This window comes from Elephas maximus, chromosome 24 (genome assembly GCF_024166365.1).
Source record: "Elephas maximus indicus isolate mEleMax1 chromosome 24, mEleMax1 primary haplotype, whole genome shotgun sequence".
Taxonomy (NCBI): domain Eukaryota; kingdom Metazoa; phylum Chordata; class Mammalia; order Proboscidea; family Elephantidae; genus Elephas; species Elephas maximus.
In genome coordinates, this window is record NC_064842.1 from 541,673 (window position 1) to 565,371 (window position 23,699).

Genomic DNA, 23,699 nt, shown 5'->3' on the forward strand with positions numbered 1-23,699 from the left:
ACCACCTAACATTACAAAGCAATCCTGTGCTACACGGTTTGTCACATCAGCTTTCTGACTTTCACAATGTTTCTTAGGAGGTAAGTCAACCAGTATACAACCAGTGCTAGATTTGAATGATATTTTCTTAATAGTAGGAATCACCATGGTTACTGTTGTTTCACACTCAAATGGAGGAAGGAGCTGCAGACAGATAAGTCAGCTGTGTAAATTCTCATTACAATCCTCTGTGACAACAGAGATTACCACCCGTAATAGTTATACTCTAAACACAGGAAGTGCTCAATACATGCTAGTTGGTATTTTTTCATTTACCAAATACTCACTGAGTGTGTTTGGAAAATGGAAAAGTAGTCTATTACACAGCCTTCAACGCCCACCTGGATTGCCAGACAACCTTGGGCAGGAACTGAGTCTCTCTCTCTTCCAGTTTTTTCTGCTTACTGGGGAAGCTCCTTCCCTGTTCTGGGTACACAGTAAGCTTTCTCTGCTCTGCTCATGTGTGGGGGCCATATGGCACCTGGCCCACCCATTTCTCTATCTGTTCCCAGTGGAGAGGGAATGGAGTCTCCTGACTGAGGCACGAGAGGGGTGCAAGAGACCACAGCCCTACATCAGCGGTGGGGAGTAACTGGCTGGCTGTGGGGGACCAGTGCCTGCAGCTAAAGCTAACCTTGCTCCACCTTTTCTCTACGTGGTATAAAACGGCTCCATTCAAGGCCCGTGTGTAAGGTGTGCTTTTGCTGGTGACCCAGCACCCTGACTCAACAGTCTGGTGCAGTGAGCAGGGTCACACACAAAGCACACAGGTCAAGGAATGGGGAAGACATGGGCCCCTCAGTACAATCACCCCAGGATTGTGCTGGCACTCCAGGGGTGACAAATCGACTACAATGCCGGCCTCCCTCTGGCCGGATGGGGACAAACGGGATGTAGACCCCAACAGTGTACCGAGATGGCACTTATTCTGGGTATTCTGGGGCCCCCGCACAGGGAGGTCTGCCTGGCCCAGGTTGCTTGTGAGCCTCACGCCACGGGGCAACCCTGGAAGACACTAGCAGAACCTGTAGGGCACTTCAGCAGCCATACCAGCAGGTCTGGAGCAATGCTAGTGGAAGCTGCGAAGCATCTGTGCAGCATGCCAGTAACTGTTCCCAAGAGAAGAACTCAAGACCTAGGGAAGACACTGCTCAGAGCCCTCTGACAATGGGACGAGAGATGGTTGGAGGGGCTCCAACAAGCTGAGGAACTTTAAGCAGGTCTCTGGTGCTGAAAAACACCCTGTAGCAGGGCACCCTGGAAGCAAATGGTTGAAACTTCAGAGGAAAAAAAGTGTACAAAGCCCTTAGAGGCTGCTTTGCGCAGTGGCCTTAGAGAGACCTTACGGACAAACTCCCTGCAGAGGAGTGTGTTAGCATACACCCCTCCTTCAGTGACACCTATGTGGGGGCATTAGTATACCCCCACCTGGAATGCCTAATCAGAAGCCCTGGACCTGGAACATTTCATGATAACAGAGGCTGGGAGCTGAGTCTCTCTTCCAGTTTCTTCTCCTTACTGGGAACCTTCCTCCTTCTTCTGGGCAAAGTGAACCTTCTCTCTGCTCTGCTCATGCATGTCACGTGGGACCTGGCTGATCCCATTCTATATCTGTCCCCAGCAAACAGGGAATGGGGTCTCTCAACTGTGCAACAAGAGGTGCACACAAACTACCAGCCCTGCATCGGCTGCGGACGGTGATCCACTGGCCGTGGAGAACCAGCACTCACAGCTGAAGTGACCCTGCCCAGTCTCTTCTCTCTGAGAGTAAATCTGGGGAACCAGTGCTCGCTGCTGGAGTGACCTTGCTCTGTCTCTTCTCCCTGTGAGTAAAGCTGGGGACCCAGCACCCACAGGTGGAATGACCCTGCTCTGTCTCTTTTTCTGAGGAAATCTGAGGACCCCGCACCCACAGCTGAAGGGACCCTGCTCAGTCTCTTCTGTGAGTAAAGGCGGGGGCCTAGCACCCATAGCTGAAGTGACCCTGCTCTGTCTCTTCTCTTTCTGAGGAAATCTGGGGACCCAGCACCCACAGCTGAAGTAACCCTGTTCTGTCCTTTCTCCCTGTGAGTAAAGCCGGGGGCCCAGCACCCACAGCTGAAGTGACCCTGCTCTGTCTCTTCTCTTTCTGAGGAAATCTGGCAACCCAGCACCCACAGCTGGAGTGACCCTGCTCTGTCTCTTCTCTGAGTAAAGCCAGGGACCCAGTACCCATCGCTGAAGTGACCCTGCTCTGTCTCTTCTCTCTGTGAGTAAAGCCGGGGACCCAGCACCCATAGCTGGAGTGACCCTGCTCTGTCTCTTCTCTCTGTGAGTAAAGCTGGGGACCCAGCACCCATAGCTGGAATGATCCTGCTCTGTCTCTTCTCCCTGTGAGTAAAGCCGGGGACCCAGCACCCATAGCTGAAGTGACCCTGCTCTGTCTCTTCTCCCTGTGAGTAAAGCCGGGGACCCAGCACCCATAGCTGAAGCGACCCTGCTCTGTCTCTTCTCCCTGTGAGTAAAGCCAGGGACCCAGCACCCATAGCTGAAGCGACCCTGCTCTGTCTCTTCTTTCTGTGAGTAAAGCCAGGGACCCAGCACCCATAGTTGAAGTGACCCTGCTCTGTCTCTTCTCTTTCTGAGAAAATCTGGGGACCCAGCACCCATAGCTGAAGCGACCCTGCTCTGTCTCTTCTTTCTGTGAGTAAAGTGCTGTTCGAACCGATGGCTTGTGCGTAAAGTCATGCTTTTGCTGGCGGCCCCAACCCTGGCTCGAAAGTGTGGCACAGTGAGCAGGGCTGACAGTGTGGCTACATGGGTACCAGGCTTTCTGTCATGGAAGTGAAGAGAATGAAGACTGAGCCTTGTGATAGAGTAAAACTAATGATGGTTTAAACTAGACCTTCACTTAGCTTTTTAGAATAAACCCACAGAAGAGAACCAGATGTTCCCCTTTTCAGATCTTTACTGAAAACTCCTTTTCTTGCTACGTGGCCTCAGTTCAGACAAGACAGGCCCACAATAAACCTGGGCACAGCCAATTTGGACATTTGAACAACTCTGCTCATACAACTACACACTTGCTCCCTTGTTCCATTCACTAGATAAACCAAGGAATTGGAAAGAGATGTCTAAAGAAAAAAAATTCTGTAACTGCAACACTGGTGTTTGGTGGGCACAGGTTCAGAATCTTAGCTTTGCTAATGACATAAGCCAGACTTCGGTTCTTGTTTACCTACTTCACGGTTCTCAAAGCAACGAATTCCTAGCACTACAGCCCTTAAGAAAAGGGTTCACTTTATCTATCACATGTCAGTGCCATACACTTTCTTTCTGAAAACGCTAAAATGTACTTAAACTACGGAAGAACAGATGCTTGCTTTTTGGGGGCATGTCTCCCCCCACTCTCGATGTTTCCTTCCACGTGGAGCACTGGCCTGCAGGTGAAGGGGTGGCCCTGCTGACTGGTAAGTTCGGAGGCAAGACTGGGCATGGGGCGCTAGGCCCCTTCTCTCCCTCTTCGGTGGGCACCAGGGTGCCCCTCCCCTGGTTTTACAGGGGCAGGTTCTCATGCACACTGGCTGCACTGGATAGGAAACTTCAACTGAGATGAATTCGCAAGTACAAGGTTATGAAGTCCTCGCTGCCAAGCTGGTAGACAGTGCTAGTAGTAACAAAACTCCCGTTTTGATCTCTGGCTGCCTGGATGCTCTCACTATCAACTGGTTCGGAACTCAGGCAGAGAAAGGAGAAGTGCTCTCTGTCAGCCCCTCAAGCCCCAGTAAATGCTTTTAATTTAAACTGCTTAACTGTGAAAAGCAATGGAAAAGGTCCATCAATGAGTTGATAAAACCTGTATCTGTACTCTGCCTCTTTCCTAATTACCTTGTAGTCTTGTCCGGATTTGCTCTGTAGTGTGGAAGAAACATTCAGACAGACAGACTGGATTTTGCGAAAGAGTCCTGGTTTAGATCCGTGCTGAACCACTCCCTCCACCTTCAGTGCCAGCTGCTGGTTGTTCTGGACAGCGATGGGCTCTGCGGGGTTCCGGGGTGACGGAGACAGAGCCAGCTGGAATACCAACACAGACATAAATGCCAAGAGCCAAGAGCAAGCTCCCTCCCAGCAAACAGTCCGTGTGAACCACTGGCTAAAGGGTAACACACACAAACATAAAACGCGAAAGATGGGGCCGTGCTGGGACCAAGCCGGCATGTGTACCTGTGAAGTCAAGGTCCTTATCCCCAGGACCTCCTTTTAAATATGACTGTGCTTTCCAGCTAAACCTCGGTCCCGTGGGAGAACAGCTGAGGTTAGAGAACAGCAAGGGAACACCGTTCCCCCCATTTTTATGGCAGAACATTTCTTTACACTGAAGTGCTTCCACAGAGAAATGCACTGTGTAAATTCTTATGTTCAGCTGCTGTGTCTCTCGTCTTAGATAATCTTAAACAGACTAAATGTGAATAGGACTGAACTTAAAACTCCAGGGTTATTTACGCAACCAAGTCACCATGGTATAAAAGTCAATTTCCACACATAAATCAAATGACATTTTTAACCTATCATTTTATTTATTTTTTTAAAGTATTAAAAATCTCAAATACCCCCTACTACAACTACAGAAAGTCCAAGAATTGCCAAAGAGATAAGAGAAACTTGGCTTTTTTTTTTTTAAATAATAGTGTTCACCCACTGAACTAATCAACCCTAGAGACATCTCTAGGACTTCTTAGCTAGATCATCAATTTTCCTTATTATTCAGGTCTTTCTGAAATGTTATTTGCAATCGAAAGCATTCGAATGGATGCAAAATGCACTGAAGACGTTTACTGACAGGGATCATCCAGGAAAAAGCTCAGAAATGACAATTCTCCCCTCTTTCCAACAATTCCATCCTTAGAGCCAAAATACCTTTTGAATTTTGAGTGGCTTAAATATTTAAAAATACTAACTCTATATACTGGCCAGCTCCTCAAACTTGTTACTCTAAGACAAAAGTTCTTCAGAGGTGGGACTGGTGATTTTTTACTAGACCTGATTCATTCTAAGTTGGTTCAAAACAGATTTCTCAGCAATGGACTCAGCTCAAAATTCTTACAAGCTACAATGATGGAAACCATTCAACTTATTCCTGGAGCAGAGGGCAAGGGACACAGCTCCAGTTACTCAAACACTTGTCTGCCTGCATGTGGCACTGACACTTAAAAAGGGAGGGGGCTTGACCCCCAAATCCTATCCCCTTCAACAAACCACTTGATAACAGAGAAAAGGTTTGCAACTAGAAGTTAAGGTTTTATCAAAACCAAATATAAGATACTGAAGTGGAGCTATGCCTCACTTAATCTTTAGAAGATAACTGAGTTTTTTTAATTGAACTTTAGATGAAGATTTATAGAACTAGTTTCTCATACACATATTGTTTTATGACATTGGTTAACAACCCCACGACACAGCAACACGCTCCCTTCTCAACCCTGGGTTCCCTAATATTACCAGCTTTCCTGTTCCCTCCTGCCTTCCAGTCCCTGCCCCAGGGCTCATGCTCGCCTTTAGTCTTGTTTTGTTCATGGGCCTGTTCAATCTCTGGCTGAAGGGTGAACCTCAGGAGTGGCCTCATTACTGAGCTGAAAGGGTGTCCGGGGGTCATACTCTCAGGGTTTCTCCAGTCTCTGTCAGGCCAGCAAGTCTGATCTTTTTGAGTCAAAATTTTGTTCTCCATTTTCAAGATATCTGAGTTTTCAACCTTAGTATTCTTCCTACCTTACCTTGATGCTGGTAGACTGCAATTTCTGGAAGAAATACCTTTGAAATGAAAGGGGGACTTTCAGCAAAGCAATGATGGCATTGCACAGACATGCTGTATGCTGGGAAGAAAAAGAAAACCAAATCAAATAAAAATAAATTCTCAAATTTCACCAACAAATGGTATTTTCAGGAAGAAGTTTAAAACTACAAATGCTCATTTATCACTTAGGTTGTTACAAACGTAGATCAATGGGGAAAACAAGTCACATCCAGGAACTGTGTACATCTGCCAATTGTTCATCTCAAGGAGTACAACCACAAGATTCTGCTTTATTCTGAAGAATATTCAATAAAAAATAAATGACAGAAGATCCACATTCCTCAACAGGCAAATTTTGTACTTTAGCAGAGCTTAAAGCTACCACACAGATTATTCTGTAGTTATTTCGGATACTAAAATATGAAGTACCCTATGGCAGAAACCTGTTGCCACTGAGTCAACCGTGACTCACAGTGACCCTATAGGACAGAGCAGAACTGCCCCACAGGGTTTCCAAGGCTGGCTGGTGGGTTCGAATTGCTGACCTATAGGTCAGCAGCTGAGCACTTTAACACTGCACCACCAGGGCTCCTATTATAATTATTTTAGATACTAAATTATAGAGTAACTATTCTATGGCAGGGAATGATGAAGAACATCATAAAAAAGTCAGAGCAGTTTACAGACATCCAAGGCCTGATGCCAAGTCCTGCGAAGCCTCAGCTCTGAGCTGCCTCTGCCTTTCGTCCGTCGCACTAGGCTGCCTGCCTGTCTCTGTGGCCGTGCATCTCCAGTGAACCGGCAATGGTGGAAACTTAGTGGAATCCAGGTTAAGGATGACTGTATAGTCTAATTCTACAGAATTCTGAAACTTGACTAAAATATCATTTCTAAAATCCATTTCACGAATTTACTGAGTTTTGAAAATCCAGCATAACTGTAGAACAGAAACACCACAATGAGTCCTGTGAGTCTTAGCAGTGGAAGAGGTCACGGGATCTGGACTGAGGGGCTGAGAGGTGTCTTAGCGACCACTCAGGCTAACCCTCCACTGTGCTGACGACACAGGCCACACAGACAGGTAACGGAATGAGCTGGGACCAGAACCCAGGTTGCCTGCCTCTGACGTAAGTGACTGTGTTCCATTTCACCAGTGATTTACAAACAACAGAAAAAGAATAAATGCATCCTCAGAACACTCATAACTGAGGGACCAGACCATTCCCATGCTTGGTCCCCTCCTCAGTCGGGTCCCCCCTCAGTGGCTCCAGGCACCACAGGTCAATCACCACTGCACTATCGTATGCTGTCTGCCCTACTAAAGTCCTCCTTCCAAGTAGGACGCCACCTGGTTGTCCACGCTGTAAATATTTTTAAAAAGCTGGACGTTAAGGACAAAAGCCAGAAGAATCTATTCCTTACTGGTTTCAGGCAGTTGAGCATTTTGTGCCCAACAATGCCAGTTCTACTACTTGAGATACCAGTGTAAAGACACGGGTTCTGTTTCTTCAGGTTTAATGGCTGCAACAAGGAATGTGGGAAACATCTGCAGAACCCTACCAGTGGTGATAGCTCTGATGCCACCATAACGTTTAAGGAGAAACATGCTTACAAGGGGGACTTCAAGGGCCACGAATGACCTCAAAATGCTTCCTGGCAAAAAGTCACCCTTCTACCTTTGGGATGCGGACTTCACAGCTTCCCATCTGGAATGCGAAGGCTGCCTCTGAGGCCACTAGCACTTTGGGCACTCTGCCACAAGGACGTCAGTGAGCAGGTCACTATTAAAGTCCATCTGACGACAGGACATTACAGGCCACTCATCAGTCAGTCAGCAGGAGAACTAGCTCATCACAAAGACACTCTCAACTATCAGGTCTAGTAGACACGGTTATGGACTCAACTGTGTTCCCCCAAAACGTGTTAGAATACTAACCCCTACACCTGTGGATGTAATCCCATTTGGGAAGTTTTCTTTATTATGACATTGGGTTTGTCTTAAGCCAATCACCTTTGAGATATAAAAGGAGCAGATCAGACATAGAAGCAAGGAAACACAGGGGAACACAGACGCAAAGAAGACCGTCATGCAGCTGAGGAACAAAAGCTGAAGACAGACAAGGACATTCCACCAGAGCCAACAGAGAGAGAAAGCCTTCCCCTAGAGCTGGTGCCCTGTATTTCGACTTCTAGCCTCCTAAACTGTGAGAGAAACATCTCCGTTTGTTAAAGCCACCCACTTGTGGTATTTCTGTTATAGCAGCACTAGGTGACTAAGACAGACACTGCTCAGTCTTTGTGTTTCTGGGCATTTCTGTGGTACCTGACAATGCTGACCGATCTTCTTCCATGAAATACCACTTTAAGGTCCATGCCTCCCCTTTCTTTTCTGATTTTAACCTTCTCTGTCTTCCTTCCCAAGATCCTTTCCTTTTGTTTGTTCCTCAAATGTTGATGTTCTCTTTGGCCACCTTCTCTCCTCAACCTGTATGTTTTCATGGCAATTTTCTCTATTCCTGTGACTTTGAGAACCTGTATGCCCGTGGCAACCTCACATTTATCCCAGCCCATCTCTTTCTTCCTGCCTGTTATCCAGTTGTTTACAACATTTCAAGATCTATCCTGAAGTACAATGCTGTCAGTGATAGGATAATATCCATATGCCTACAAGGAAGACGAATTAATACAACTATTATTCAAATTGACGCACGAACCGCTAGAGCCAAAGATGAAGAAATATAAGATTTTTATGAGCTGCTGCAGTATGAAATTAATTGAACATGCAACCAGGATGCATTGATAATTACTGGACACTGGAATGAGAAAGTTGGACACAAAGAAGAAGGACCAGTGGTTGGAAAATATGGCCTTGGTGATAGGAACAATGCCAAAGATCGAATGATAGAATTTTGCAAGACCAACGACTTCTTCATTGCAAATATCTTCTTTTACCAACATGAACAGCGACTATACACATGGACCTCACCAGATCGAACACACAGAAATCAAACTGACTACATCTGTGGAAAGAGAAGTTGGAAAAGCTCAATATCATCAGTCAGAACAAGGCCAGGGGCCAACCGTGGAACAGACCATCAATTGCTCATATGCAAGTTCAAGCTGAAACTGAGGAAAATCAGAGCAAGTCCACAAGAGCCAAAATATGACTTGAGTATATCCCACCTGAATTTAGAGACCATCTCAAGAATAGATTTGATGCATTGAACACTAGTGACTGAAGACCAGATGAGTTGTGGAATGACATCAAGGACATCATCCATAAAGAAAGCAAGAGGTCATTGAAAAGACAGGAAAGAAAGAAAAGACCAAGATGGATGTCAGAAGAGACTCTGAAACTTGCTCTTCAAAGTTGAGCAGCTAAAGCAAAAGGAAGAATTGATGAAGTAAAAAACTGAACAGAAGATTTCAAAGGGCGGCACGTGAAGACAAAGTAAAGTATTATAATGACATGTGCAAAGAGCTGGAGATGGAAAACAAAAAGGGAAGAACACGCTCAGCATTTCTCAAGCTGAAAGAACTGAAGAAAAAATTCAAGCCTCAAGTTGCGATAGTGAAGGATTCTGTGGGGAAAATATTAAATGACACAGGAGGAATCAAAAGAAGATGGAAGGAATACACAGAGTCATTACAACAAAAAGAATTAGTCGATGTTCAACCATTTCAAGAGGCAGCATATGATCAGGAACCGATGACACTGAAGGAAGAAGTCCAAGCTGCTCTGAAGGCATTGGTGAAAAACAAGGCTCCAGGAATTGATGGAATATCAATTGAGATGTTTCAACAAACAGATGCAGCACTGGAGGTGCTCACTCGTCTATGCCAAGAAATATGGAAGACAGCTTCCTGGCCAACTGACTGGAAGGGATCCATATTTAAGCCTATTCCCAAGAAAGGGGATCCAACTAAATGTGGAAATTATAGAACAATATCATTAATATCACACACAAGCAAAATTTTGCTGAAGATCATCCAAGAATGGCTGCAGCTGTGTATCAACAGGGAACTGCCAGAAATTCAGGCTGGTTTCAGAAGAGGATGTGGAACCAGGGATATCATTGCTGATGTCAGATGGATCCTGGCTGAAAGCAGAGACTACCGGAAGGATGTTTAAAAAAAAAAAAAAAAAAACCGGAAGGATGTTTACCTGTGTTTTATTGACTGTGCAAAGGCATTCGACGGTGTGGATCATAACAAATTACGGATAACACTGTGAAGGCTGGGAATTCCAGAACACTTAATTGTGCTCATGAAGAACCTTTACATAGATCAAGAGGCAGCTGTCTGAACAGAACAAGGGGATACTGAGTGGTTTAAAGTCAGGAAAGGTGTGTGTCAGGGTTGTATTCTTTCACTATACCTATTCAGTCAGTATGGTGAGCAAATAACCCAAGAAGCTGGACTATATGAAAAAGAACAGGGCATCAGGACTGGAGGATGACTCATTAACAACCTGCGTTATGCAGATGACACAACCTTGCTTTCTGAAAATGAAAATGACTTGAAGCACTTACTAATGAAGATCAAGGATCACAGCCTTCAGTATGGATTGCACCTCAACATAAAGAAAACAAAAATCCTCACAACTGGACCAATAAGCAACATCATGAAAAATGGAGAAAAGACTGAAGTTGTCAAGGATTTCATTTTACTTGGATCCAAAATCAACAGTCATGGAAGCAGCAGTCAAGAAATCATTGCATTGAGCAAATCTGCCGCAAAGGACCTCTTTGAAGTGTTGAAGAGCAAAGATATCACTTTGAAGACTAAGGTGCTCCTGACCCAAGCCCTGGTGTTTTCAATTGCATCATGTGCATGTGAAAGCTGGACAATGAATAAGGAAGACTGAAGAATTGATGCCTTTGAATTGTGGTGTTGGGGAAGAATATTGAATATACCACAGACTGCCAAAAGAACAAACAAATCTGTCTTGGAAGAAGTAAGACCAGAATGCTCCTCAGAAGCAAAGATGGTGAGACTGTTTCTTACATACTTTGGACATGTTGTCAGGAGGGATCAGTCCCGGGAGAAGGACATCACTCTTGGTAAAGTACAGGGTCAGCGTAAAAAAGGAAGGCCCTCAGTGAGATGCATGGACACAGCGGTTACAACAATGAGCTCAAGGAAAACAACGATTGTAAGGATGGTACAGGACTGGGCAGTGTTTCATTCTGTTGCTCACAGGGTCACTGTGAGTTGGAATCGACTCGACGGTACGTAACAACAACACAGCAACAAGTGAGCGGCATCAGGCCATGTATTTAAAAGTGAAAACTTCTACTCGCACCATTCCTCTATATTCTCTGTATTGGTAAAGGATCAATCACTTGTACAGTCACTCAAGCTGCAAGCCTGAAGTTACGTCTCCACATCCTCACATCTAATTTAAAAAAACAAACAGGTTTTGATGATGTTATCCCTAAATATCTTTCAAATGTATCAGTTCTTCTCTTTCCTACTGGCATTATACTAACTCAGCCTTTATCTTGAATTATTGCAAAAGCTTGTAGCCACTCTTCATTCCTCTAATTTCACGCCCCTCAAGCCATTACCTGTTCTGCTTCCATATAACTCACTAATGTACAATTAGTAATCTTAACCACTTCCTACTCCAACCCATTAGAAACCCCTAAGTTCCTCAGTGCCTATAGGATAAAGCCCAAACTCCTCAATACTGTGCACAAAGCCTTTGTCCCCTGGTCTCCGCCTACCTCTCTAGTCCCTAGCCTCTACTTTAAGCTGTGGCACTAACAAATGCTGCCCAGAAGACACCAAAATATTTTATATCTCTGCTTTTGAACATGTTCTTCTCTGCTCGGAATTCCCTGCCCCTCCTTATCTGCCTGGAAAATTCACATTCTCTCTGAATTGTGCCCCCACCCTGTTTCCCTCTCCTCTGACATGAGTTACTCACTTCCTCTCTGTGCTACGTCTTTACCTCCTGCAGGGCACATTTACCGTACTGTGTTTACTGCATGTCTCCTTCTCATTAGACTATGGACAACCCAAAGGAAGACCCCATCTTTGTTACTTTCCATCCCTTGGATCTAATAAATACTTTCTGAACTGAATCTGGGGCTCAGAAGGCATCAAATCTATGAAATACAATTTGGGAAGGGAGAAAAGAGTAATTAACATTTATTAACCACTCCTTATGTGCCAGGCAATATGTATTATCTCCTCTAAAATCTACACAATACTGTAAAAACTCAACTACAAAATGACACATAACCTAATTTAAAAAATGGGCAAAGGATATGAACAGGCACTTCACTAAAGAAGACATTCAGGTAGCTAACAGATACGTGAGGAAATGGTCACGATCGTTAGCCATTAGGGAATGCAAATCAAAACTACAATGAGATTCCATCTCACTCCAACAAGGCTGGCATTAATCCAAAAAACATAAAATAATAAATATTGGAGAGGCTGTGGAGAGATTGGAACACTTATATACTGCTGGTGGAAATGCAAAACGGTACAACCACTTTGGAAATCGATTTGGCACTTCCTTAAAAAACTAGAAATAGAACTACCATACAATCCAGCAATCCCACTCCTTGGAATATATCCTAGAGAAATAAGAGCCTTTACGTGAACAGATACACGCATGCCCATATTCACTGCAGCACTGTTTACGATGGCAAAAAGATGGACGCAGCCAAGACGCCCATCAACGCATGAATGGATAAATGAATTATGGTATATTCACACAATGGAATACTACGCATCGATAAAGAACAATGATGAATCCGTGAAACATTTCATAACATGGAGGAATCTGGAAGGCATTACGCTGAGTGAAATTAGTCAGTTGCTAAAGAACAAATATCTTATAAAACCACTATTGTAATAACTGGAGAAACAGTTTAAACAGAGAAGAAAATACTCTTTGACGGTTACGAGAGGGGGGATGGAGGGAGGAAAGGAGAGAGGCTTTCACTAATTAGATAGTAGATAAGAATAATTTTAGGTGAAGGGAATGACAACACACAATACAGGCAAGGTCAGTACAACTGAACTAAAAGCAAAGAAGTTTCCTGAATAAACTGAATGCTTTGAAGGCCAGCATAGCAGGGGCAGGGGTTTGGGGACCATGGTTTCAGGGGACATCTAAGTCAACTGGCATAATAAAATCTATTAAGAAAACATCCTGCATCCCACTTTGGAGAGTGGTGTCTGGGGTCTTAAATGCTAGCAAGCAGCCATCTAAGATGCATCAATGGGTCTCAACCCACCTGGACCAAAGGAGAATGAAGAACATCAAGGACACAAGTTAATTATGAGCCCAAGAGACAGAAAGGACCACATAAACCAGAGATTACATCAGCCTGAGACCAGAAGATCTAGATGGTGCCCAACTACAACCAATGACTGCCCTGACAGGGAGAGCCTCTGAGGGAGCAGGAGAGCAGGGGGATGCAGACCCCAAACTCTTGTAAAGAAACCAGACTTAATGGTCTGACTGAGACTAGAAGGACCCCAGAGGTCATGGTCCCCAGACCTTCTGTTAGCCCAAGACAGGAGCCATTCCCAAAGCCAACTCTTCAGACAGGGATTGGACTGGACTATGGGACAGAAAATGATACTGGTGAGGAGTGAGCTTCTCGGCTCAAGTAGACCCATAAGACTATGTGGGCAGCTCCTGTCCGGAGGGGAGATGAGAGAGCAGAGGGGGACAGAAGCTGGACAAATGGACATGAAAAGACAGTGGAGGGAAGGAGTGTGCTGTCTTACTCAGGGGAGAGCAATTAGGAGTATATAATTTTTGTATGAGAGACTGACTTGATTTGTAAACTGTCACTTAAAGCACAATAAAAATTAAAAAAAAGAAAAAAAAAAAGCTTGAGATGAAACAAGAAAAAAAAAGAATGACCTATTGATACATGCAGGAGCATATATGAGTCTCAAAAGTATAGGCTAAGTGAAAGAAGTCAATTACAAAAGGCTACATGCTATTTGGTTCAATTTTTATGACATTCTGGAAAAGGAAAAGCTTTAAGGCGGGAAATCAGAAGCCAGAGCCAGATCTGGAAGGAGGGACGTGGTGGCAGAGGAGCAGGAAAGTACATTTTAACTTAAGAGAACTAGCTGCTCCATGTGATGACTGTAGTGATGGTTGCAGGACTATACACATTTTCAAAACTTATTGAGCTGTACAACTATAACTGATACATTCTATGGTATGTTACCTGTATCTAAATAAAGGGGATCTAGAAAAAAATACGAATTATTTAAACTTCATGGTAACCCTAACCCTATGAGGCACATATTATTTCCATTTCATAGAACAGAATGTTAACTGATTTGTCTTTAAATCACAGAGCTGCTGAGTGGCAAAGCTAGGATCTGAACCTCCTTCTGAAGGGATCTAAAGCTCTGTGGGGTATACAATTAACTTCACCCAGAATTTGATTTTTGTCCCTCATTCCTGGGAGGTAACATCTAAACCCCTGAAAATTCCCCAGTGATTGGAACTTTTGTTATTCACGGAGGGGTTCCAAATGACACCTGACAGTTTATCTGAACGAGGGGACCCTTAGGTGAGGTCTGGCCTGGCCATGCCAGAAAGACCCACCACATTGTATCAGTCTGACCCTCCAGAAAAGGAAGAGAGGCTAGAGATGAGTTCAGCCACGTGGGCAATGACTCAATAAAAGCTTTGGACACTGAAGTTGGGGTGAGCTTCCTGGTTGGTGGAAGACATTGACCCTCAGGAGGGAGAAGTGTCACACACTGGGGACCCTTCTAGACCTTGCCTTGGGCAGCACTTCATTTGTATTCTTTTTGCTGTAATAAAACTGCAATTATAAGTAAGTGTTTTCCTGAGTTCTGGGAGCTGTTACAGCAAATTACTGAACCTGAGGGGGTAGTGGGAACCCTTAAATTTGTAGCCAGCATGTCATAAGTGAGGGTGTTGGGGGAACCCCCAACATAGGCTGGCTTCTGAAGTCTTGGGATCTTGACCTAACTCTGGGTGATTTGGGTCAGAAGAAATGCACTGCACTTGGTGTCAGAAAAGATCTTTAGAGTGTGTGTTGAGAAGACATGCACACACGTGGAAACCTCATGGGCTCCTTTCTCTATACTCTGTCTCCCTTAGGCAGAAACCTCCCATTGTCTCCATTACAGTCAAAGGACTCAACTCCATCAAACTGAACTTACTGTTCAGCATCTATCTCTTATGGTGCAGCTTAGAAGGACACGAAAATAATCACCCTCGCACACAGATGCATACATTTCCTTCAAAGAGTCTTTACACTCTTCCTCAGCATCAACTCAGTGTCTAACAGCTACCTGTGTCACCTGAACTCAACAACATGCACTGACAACCTCATGTGGAAGGCAGTACGTCAAGGATAAGTATCCTTCTTTAAATCCAATGTAATTCTCTAACAACAGTACACCCTGCCAATTTCTCCTAAAACCCTGGTAAAAGTGAGAGCACAGAATGAGACAAGCAGGAGCCAGGAGAGAGCTATATGACACCAACACCTCATGTGGGGAAGAGAATCTCTCCGAGGTGTAAAGTCCAAAGAAGACTGGGGAACGGCCAGACAGGGAGGAGAAGATCTGACCAAGAGTGAGGCAGTCTACACTGTAACTAGGGAGTCAGGGAGATGACTGAATAAAGGGGGAGTGCTCGACGGTGTCAAAAGAAGAGTTTCAGTAGGCAAACAGTAGGAAAAGTATAATAAAGACACTGAAGTCATCACCTGGCAGGAACTGACTTAGTACCAGTCAGACAACAAGCCCAGTTCATCTGTTTCAACTGGCCAGTGGTTCCCAACCCTGGCAGCACGAGAGAACCATCCGGGAGCCTCAAACCTGAGATTCAGAATTAACTGGCCTGGGGTGGGGCCTGGGTATTAATGAATTGTTTAGACAGTCCCAAAGTGGTTCCAATGTATAGCCAGGGCTGAAAACCATAATAACGTTACTTAAATTGTTTAAAAAGAAAAAAAGAGGTTTTACCTGCATTATGGTAGAACAGATTTTACATGGTAATGTGACTATGTACTAAGCAGAGACGTGCTAAGTGTTTTGCAGGGATTGTCTCATCTAGTCCTCAACAGTGCGGCGAGGTACGTACTATGTCCTGGAGATGAGGAGACAGCCACGAGGTGGCTCACTTGCTGGAATTACAGTCAGTAATGCCAGAGATGGACAAAGACTCACTCTCACCTAATAAAAACTCAGTAAAACAAATGCCACTTGCCATGTAAGAAACAGGGGTGTATTTTCGATTGAGTGATTCCACTTCCTCCAAGACATGATTATACACGGACATCATTCTTCTCTCATATTCACTGTCTGCATGGGCAGCTCCAGTCGATCCATATTCCTGGAAACTGAAGTCAGAATTAATACCAATTCATCAATGAAAACAATAATTTTTAATGCCTGAATGTGTCAGGCACTTTCCACATACTCTCATTTAAACTTTAAAATAAAGTAGGCACTGTTACTTCCATTTTACAGATGAGAAACCTGAGGCTTAGACAGGTGGGATAATTTGCCTATTTTTTTTTGAATGTGTCAGGCACTTTCCACACACTCTCATTTAAACTTTAAAATAAAGTAGGCACTGTTATTTCCATTTTACAGATGAGAAACCTGAGGCTTAGACAGGTGGGATAATTTGCCTATAGTTACATAACTTGCAAGTGGCAAGCTGGAATTCAAATTCAGACTTGACTCCAAATTGTCTTAATCACTTTGGTTGAAAGGTGGTATAAAAATGTGTAAGGCCTTATCCCTGCCATGTGGTCAGAGGCCTGACGCATTTGAAAAGACAACTATCGATAAAGTGCTAAATAACTAATAAACCAGCTGCCGTTGCGTTGGTCCCGACTCATGCTGACCCTAAATGCGTCAGAGTAGAGCTGTGCTTCACAGGGTTTTCAACAGCTGATTTTTCAGAAGCAGATCGTTAGACCTTTTCTTCTCAGGTGCTACTGGGTAGACCTGATTGAACTCCCGACCTCTTGGTTAGCAGTCAAGTGCGCTAAACCTATTTGGCTGATACACATTTCTCGTTCTATAACTGTCTACCTTCAAATCTGAAAATATCTGTAATAGTTGTTTTAAAGTCCTCGTCTGTTAATTCCATTACCTCTGTCGTTTTTGCCCCCACATGTCTGTCAGTCTGTTGTACTGTGGAGGCTGGTGTGTTACTGTGATTCTGGAAGCTATGCAACTGGTATTCAAATACCGGTAGGGTTACCCATGGCAGACAGGTCTCAGCTGAGCTTCCAAACTAAGACAGACTAGGAAGAAGGACCCGGCAGTCTACTTCTAAAAAGATTTCACCAGTGAAAACCTTATGAATACCAGTGGAACACCGTCTGATATAGTGCCGGGAGATGAGCCCCCCAGGATGGAAGGCACTCAAAAGACAATGGGGGAAGAGCTGCCTCCTCAAAGTAGAGTCGACCTTAATGACGTGGATGGAGTCAAACTTTCGGGACCTTCATTTGATAATGTGGCACCACTCAAAATAAGAAGACCCAGCTGCAAACATCCATTAATAATCGGAACATGGAATGTACAAAGTATGAATCTAGGAAAACTGGAAGTCATCAAAAATGAGATGCAACACATAAACATTGATATTCTAGGCATTAGTGAGCTGAAATGGACTGGTATTGGCCATTTTGAATTGGACAATCACATGGTCAACTATGCCGGGAACGACAACTTGAAGAGAAATGGTGTTGCAATCATCATCAAAAAGAACATTTCAAGATCAATCCTGAAGTACAACGCTGTCAGTGATAGGATAATATTCATATGCCTACAAGGAAGACCAGTTAATAGGACTACTATCTAAATTTACGTACCAACCACTAAGGCCAAAGATGAAGAAACTGAAGATTTTTACCAACTTCGGCAGTCTGAAATTGATCAAAAGCAATCAAGATGCACTGATAATTACTGGTGATTGAAATGCAAAAGTTGGAAACAAAGAAGGAGCAGGAGTTGGAAAATATGGCCTTGGTGATAGAAACGATGCTAGAGATCACATGATAGAATTTCCCAAGACCAACAACTTCTTCGTTGCCAACACCGCAAAACAGCAAAAATGGCAGCTATACACATGGATCTTGCCAGATGGCATACACAGGAATCAAACTGACTACGTGTGTGGGAAGAGACGATGGAAAAGCTCAGTATCGTCAGTCAGAACAAGGTCAGGGGCTGACTAAGGAACAGACCATCAATTGCTCATATGCAAGTTCAAGCTGAAGCTAAAGAAAATTAGAACAATTCAAGGAGAGTCAAAGTACAACCTTGAGTACACCCCATGTGAATTTAGAGATTATCTCAAGAATAGATCTGATGTGTTGAACACTAATGACTGAACACCAGACGAGTCGTGGAATGACATCAAGGACAGCATACATGAGGAAAGCAAGAGGTCATTAAAAAGACAGGAGAGAAAGAAAAGACCGAGATGGATGTCAGAAGACACTCTGAAACTTGCTCTTGCATGTTAAGTAGGTAAAGCGAAAGGAAGAAATAATGAAGTAAAAGAGCTGAACAGAAGATTTTAAAGGGGAGCTGGAGACGACAAAGTATTATAAAGACACGTGCAAAGACCTAGAGTTGGAAAACCAAAAGGGAAGACCACACTCTGCATTTCTCAAGCTTAAAGAACTGAAGAAAAAATTCAAGCCTCAAGTTGCAATACTGAAGGATTCTACGGGAAAACATTAAATGACTCAGGAAGCATCATAAGAAGATGGAAGGTATACAGAGTCACTATACCAAAAAGAATTGGTCGACTTTCAACCACTTCAGGAGGTAGTATATGATCAAGAACCAATAGTACCAAAGGAAGAAGTCCAAGCTGCACTGAAGGCACTGGCAAAAAACGAGGCTCTGGGGATTGGTGGAATATAAATGGAGGTATTTCAACAAACGGATGCAGCACTGGAAGTATTCACTCATCTATGCCAAGAAATCTACAAGATAGCTACCTGGCCAACTGACTGGAAAAGGTTCATATTTATGCCTATTCCCAAGAAAGGAGACCCCACCAAATGCAGAAATTATCGAACAGTATCATTACTATTACACTCAAGTAAAATTTTACTGAAGATCATTCAAAAGCAGCTGCAGCAGTATATAGACAGGGAACCACCAGAAATTCAAGCCAGATTCAGAAGAGGACACACAACCAGGAATATTATTGCTGATGTCAGATGGCTTCTGGCTGAAAGTACAGAATACCAGAAAGATGTTTACCTGTGTTTTATTGACTATGCAAAGGCATTCAACTGTATGGATCATAACAAATTATGGATAACATTGCAAAGAACGGGAATTCCACATTTAATTGTGCTCATGAGGAACGTGTACACAGATCAAGAGGCAGTTGTTCAAACAGAACAAGGGGATACTGTGTGTTTAAAGTCAGGAAAAATGTGCATCAGGGTTGTACCCTCTTACTATACCTATTCAATCTGTATGCTGAACAAATATTCCGGGAAGCTGGACTATATGAAGAATGAGGCATCAGGATTGGAGGAAGATTCATTAATAACCTGCATTATGCAGATGACACAACCTTGCTTGCTGGAAGTGAAGAGGACTTGAAGCATTTCCTGATGAAGATCAAAGACCACAGCCTTCAGTATGGATTATGCCTCCACACAAAGAAAACAAAAATCCTCACAACTGGATCAATAAGCAACATCATGATAAAGACAGAAAAGACTAACATTGTCAAGGATTTCATTTTACTCGGAGCCATGATCAAGACCCATGAAAGCAGCAGTCAAGAAATCAAAAGACACACTGCATTGGGTAAATCTGCTGCAAAAGACCTCTTTAAAGTGTTGAAAAGCAAAAATGTCACCTTGAAGACTAAGGTTCACCTGACCCAAACCATGGTGTTTTCAACCATGGTGACTGAAAACACCAATCAGCTCCTATGCATGTGAAAGCTGGATGATGACTAAAGAAGACTGAAAAAGTGACACCTTCAAATTGTGGTGCTAGGGAAGAACACTGTCTTGGAGGAAGTACAACCATAATGCTCCTTAGAAGCAAGGATGGTGAGACTATGTCTCACATACTTTGGACATGCTGTCAGGAGGAATCAGTCCCTGGAGAGAGGTATCATGCTTGGTAAGGTAGAGGGTCAGCGAAAAAGACAGAGACCCTCAATAAGATGGACTGACAAAGTGCCTGCAACAATTGGCTTAAGCACGACGACGACTGAGGATGGCACAGGACCGGGCAGTGTTTCATTCTGTTGTACGTAGGGTCGTTATGAGTCAGAACTGACTCGATGGCACCTAACAACTGTCATTTTTGAGTCTGTTTTCTAATCAACTAAATTTTTCATAGTTATCTGTCACATATTCCTGCTCCGTCACATGTCTAGTCATTTTTGACTGGATACTACAATTATGATTCTTATACTATTGAGTTTCTAGTTTTAACTGTCTTTAAAGAATGTTAAGTTTTGTTTTGGGGGACAGTCAAGTTACTTGTACATCAGCCTGATTCTTTTAAGGCTTAAACTTTCTTAGAACAGATCTAGAGTAGTCTTAGCTTTAGGGCTAATTTAGCCCTACTGCTAACACATTATGACCCTTTTGGTGTCTTTCCTAAATGCCCCGGGTATTTAATAAGGTCTCTCTGTGGTTGGAACTCAAACATCTCTTAGTTCTGCATGAACTCTGGGAACTGTTCAGCTTATAGCTTCCTGGTAATTATTCTTTCCCTGCTGGTTGTGTTTTGCCCATCCTTATAGGGTTTCACCTTACATATGTGCAGCTTAGTATTCAGCTCACAACTCACAGCCCATGCAGGTTTCTAGAGTTCTTTCTCTTGGAAACTTCCTCCCCTCTTGTACTCTGCCCTATAACGTCCAGCTTCCCTGGTTTTCTGAACACTGATCTCTGTCTCTTCAACCAAGCAAGACCACTGGGCCATTTGGGCTTCTCATCCCTGAGGAGCAGCCTGAAAAAGGGCCTCTAGGCAGAAGGCAGGGACTATGTAAAGGCTTACCTCATTTGTGTTTCTTTTCTCAGAGATACTTTCCTGAGCTGCCTATTGTACAATGTCTGAAATCTGTTGATTCCTAAGTTTTATCCAGTTTTCTAGTTGTTTACAAGATGAACGTCTCGATGCTTCATCATGGCCAGAAGCCATTCCCTTGCTTTTTTTAAACAGTAGAAATAAAGGTTAAGTACAAAGGAATTGTGTCAGAGTAGAATAAGCTAGAACAGAAAAACATAATGGACAAGCATCTCAAAATACTTGATAACCCTGAAAAGCTGGTATGAGATAGATAATAACATTCACAATTATAAACATCTACCTTATCGTGTCCCACATTTATTGAACCTACTCACTCAGGCTGGAGATACAAAGTTGGATAAGATAATGCTCCCTCTCTCCCAAACGGCCTTCTAGGCTATGAAAGAGCTAGCCAGATTTGTAAGAACCATAGTGATATAGTCAATGTGGCTACAGCTGCAGAAAATAATTCTGGCTATGTCTCAACCTCTTGAGGTTCTTTTTAGCAGTAGGTGCTTCTTTATTTGGAAGGAGCAGAAACATATACCAAGAACTAAGTCTCAGAAAGCATCCTCTCCTTGCAGCTGTACACACCATTAACAACAAGAGACTCAGAGCGTTCGCGTTCAAGGTAACGACTTCCTTTACTAACTTGTCCTGACTATGAAGGACAGAGCTAGAGGAATGGGTTTGGGAAGAAGGATGGGGTTGGAAAAAAATGGAAAAAGGTCGGGGGAGGGGGAGAGGGTCACAGGGACAGAGAGGGCACATGAGAGCTGGCTTGATAACTCCCTTCACCACATTCCGGCTGACAATGTACCTCTCTCTCTGGTAAAAACTCAATCAGGAAAAATGTTCATATCTATGATGCCAATCAGCAGTACAAGGCTATCTGCATCCTGGGGAGGTAAAGTGACTATGACATGATGGAGATGGTGTAAACCTGTTAGCATGAAAGACTGTAGTGAGTATGATATGATGGAGAGGGTGTAAGCCTGTTAGCATGAAAGACTAGAAAGACTGTGAAAGATGTGACCAGCAGGAACACTGTGGAATTTAAAGGAGAGGAAGTTTCATCAAAAGAAAGAAAGAAAAGAACACTGCAGTCTGAGGGCAAGAGAAACCCAGATGGCAAGAGAATGAAGATAAAAATCAGTGAAAATTAGTATGTCATTAAAATACTAAAATAGATCAGATGGGGGGTGGGGGGGTGGGGGAGCCAAGTTACCTAGCCTGACAGTAGCTAGTACTTTAAAACAGAAAGTAAAGATCTTAGTATACCCTGAAAAGAGATGGCAAGTCACCACTTCAGGGGACAGAAATTTAAACTGCTTTGTCTGCTATGTGTTCCCCTGAGGAAGCTCGTCTTGGAATCACAGGCCTTACTAAATTGGAATTACAAACAGCGGAAAATTCATATTCCAAAATAGAATACCACGATGGGAAAAAACAATGGATCAGTCATTAATAAAAATATTTTGCATGATTAATAAGGGGGGAGAAGAATTTTAATAAAGCAAAAACAGGAATATCTTTTTTTTGAGAAGGCAAAGAATAAAAATTTGAAGTTAAAGCTTAAATGTATCATTCACTTGTTTTTTCATGCTAAAGTTTAGTTCTAATATATGAAGAAAGTGTTCAAATAGCACAAATAATTCCCTCCCACTGATTTTCCCGAGCCCATGTTTTGAAAAGAGGAGGCAGGAGGTGAATAAACAACGGAGGCAGAAAACCTAAGTTCTGTCACTAGCTGTATGGCCTTGGGCAAAAGCTGGAGCCCTTCCTCCTTGTTTCATCTGCTGCAACACCCCCTTCAAAAGCATCCCTGTGGTGATTAGCTAAGACACCACATTTCAAAGTGTTCCGTAATAAACACTATCACTAGCATTACCTTGCTGATTCTGGATCCAAGATCAGAGCTTCTATCGCGTGAGAAATCAGTAAACAGCTCTGCTGTTGTCTGGGTGAATGTGAAGGTTGTATGTAAAAATGGAGAAATCTACTATAGATTTTATACTATCTGGATACTAAATGAGAGTCAAGGTGAGGATGGTATTTTTAGTTAAGGTAGCCATATTATTGGCTCAAATGGTCTCAGGCCCTCTTTTCCTTTTAGGGACAATATGCTGCCTATGACAGTGGCTCTAACTGTTCCAGGATGGGTCCTGCAGAGGCTGCCTCATGTGGGAAGGGGAACCAAACAGCAACAGGTTCTTGGCTCCTTTGATTCGATCACACCAACTTTACTGTTATCTGTTTTAGACAAAGAGGATTCTACATAAGAGTTTAAAACAAACAAAAAAGGCTCCACCGATAAAAGTGGGGGGAAAAAAAAAAACATCTATAGCATGCCTTTACCTCAGAGGTTCCTAAGCTGGGACTCAAGGGGTATGTCAGCCCCCCGAAATTGTGCACAAATTTTTGGGTGTGTGTGCACATTTTGTGGGGGAGAAGTCCCATAGCCCTCATTAGGTTTTCAATCAGTAAGCCAAAATGCCAAAACCTACTGTATTGATTTATAGATATTACAACTTAAAAAATCGTTTATCTCTTGCCTCCTTTCACAAAAGGTTTTGAGGCTGCTAATAAGAAAATATGAAGATTTTAAAGGGGCTTAAAGAACAAAAGGATAGCCTGGTGGTAGAGTGGTTAAGACCTACAACTGCTGACCAAGAGGCTGGCAGTTCGAATCCACCAGGTGCTCCTTGGAAACTATGGGGCAGTTCTACTCTGTCCTATAGGGTCACTATGAGTTGTAATCAACTCGCCAGCAATGGGTTTGTTTGTTTTTTTTTTAAGGAACAAAAGCGATGACTACAATTATTGAGAAGATCAT

At 43.4% G+C, this 23,699-nt stretch overlaps 1 protein-coding gene across 1 annotated transcript in view; it reads right to left on the minus strand.

The window, feature by feature from the left end:
* INTS7 (integrator complex subunit 7) overlaps nt 1-23,699 on the minus strand; it is a 113,854-nt gene that overhangs the window by 14,130 nt on the left and 76,025 nt on the right. Inside the window, exons 16-19 of the mRNA XM_049867985.1 lie at nt 22,755-22,823; nt 16,047-16,179; nt 5,790-5,888; nt 3,907-4,092 (exon numbers count right to left, since the gene is read on the minus strand). Coding sequence (XP_049723942.1) covers nt 3,907-4,092; nt 5,790-5,888; nt 16,047-16,179; nt 22,755-22,823 — 487 coding nt within the window. The remainder of the gene's footprint in view (nt 1-3,906; nt 4,093-5,789; nt 5,889-16,046; nt 16,180-22,754; nt 22,824-23,699) is intronic.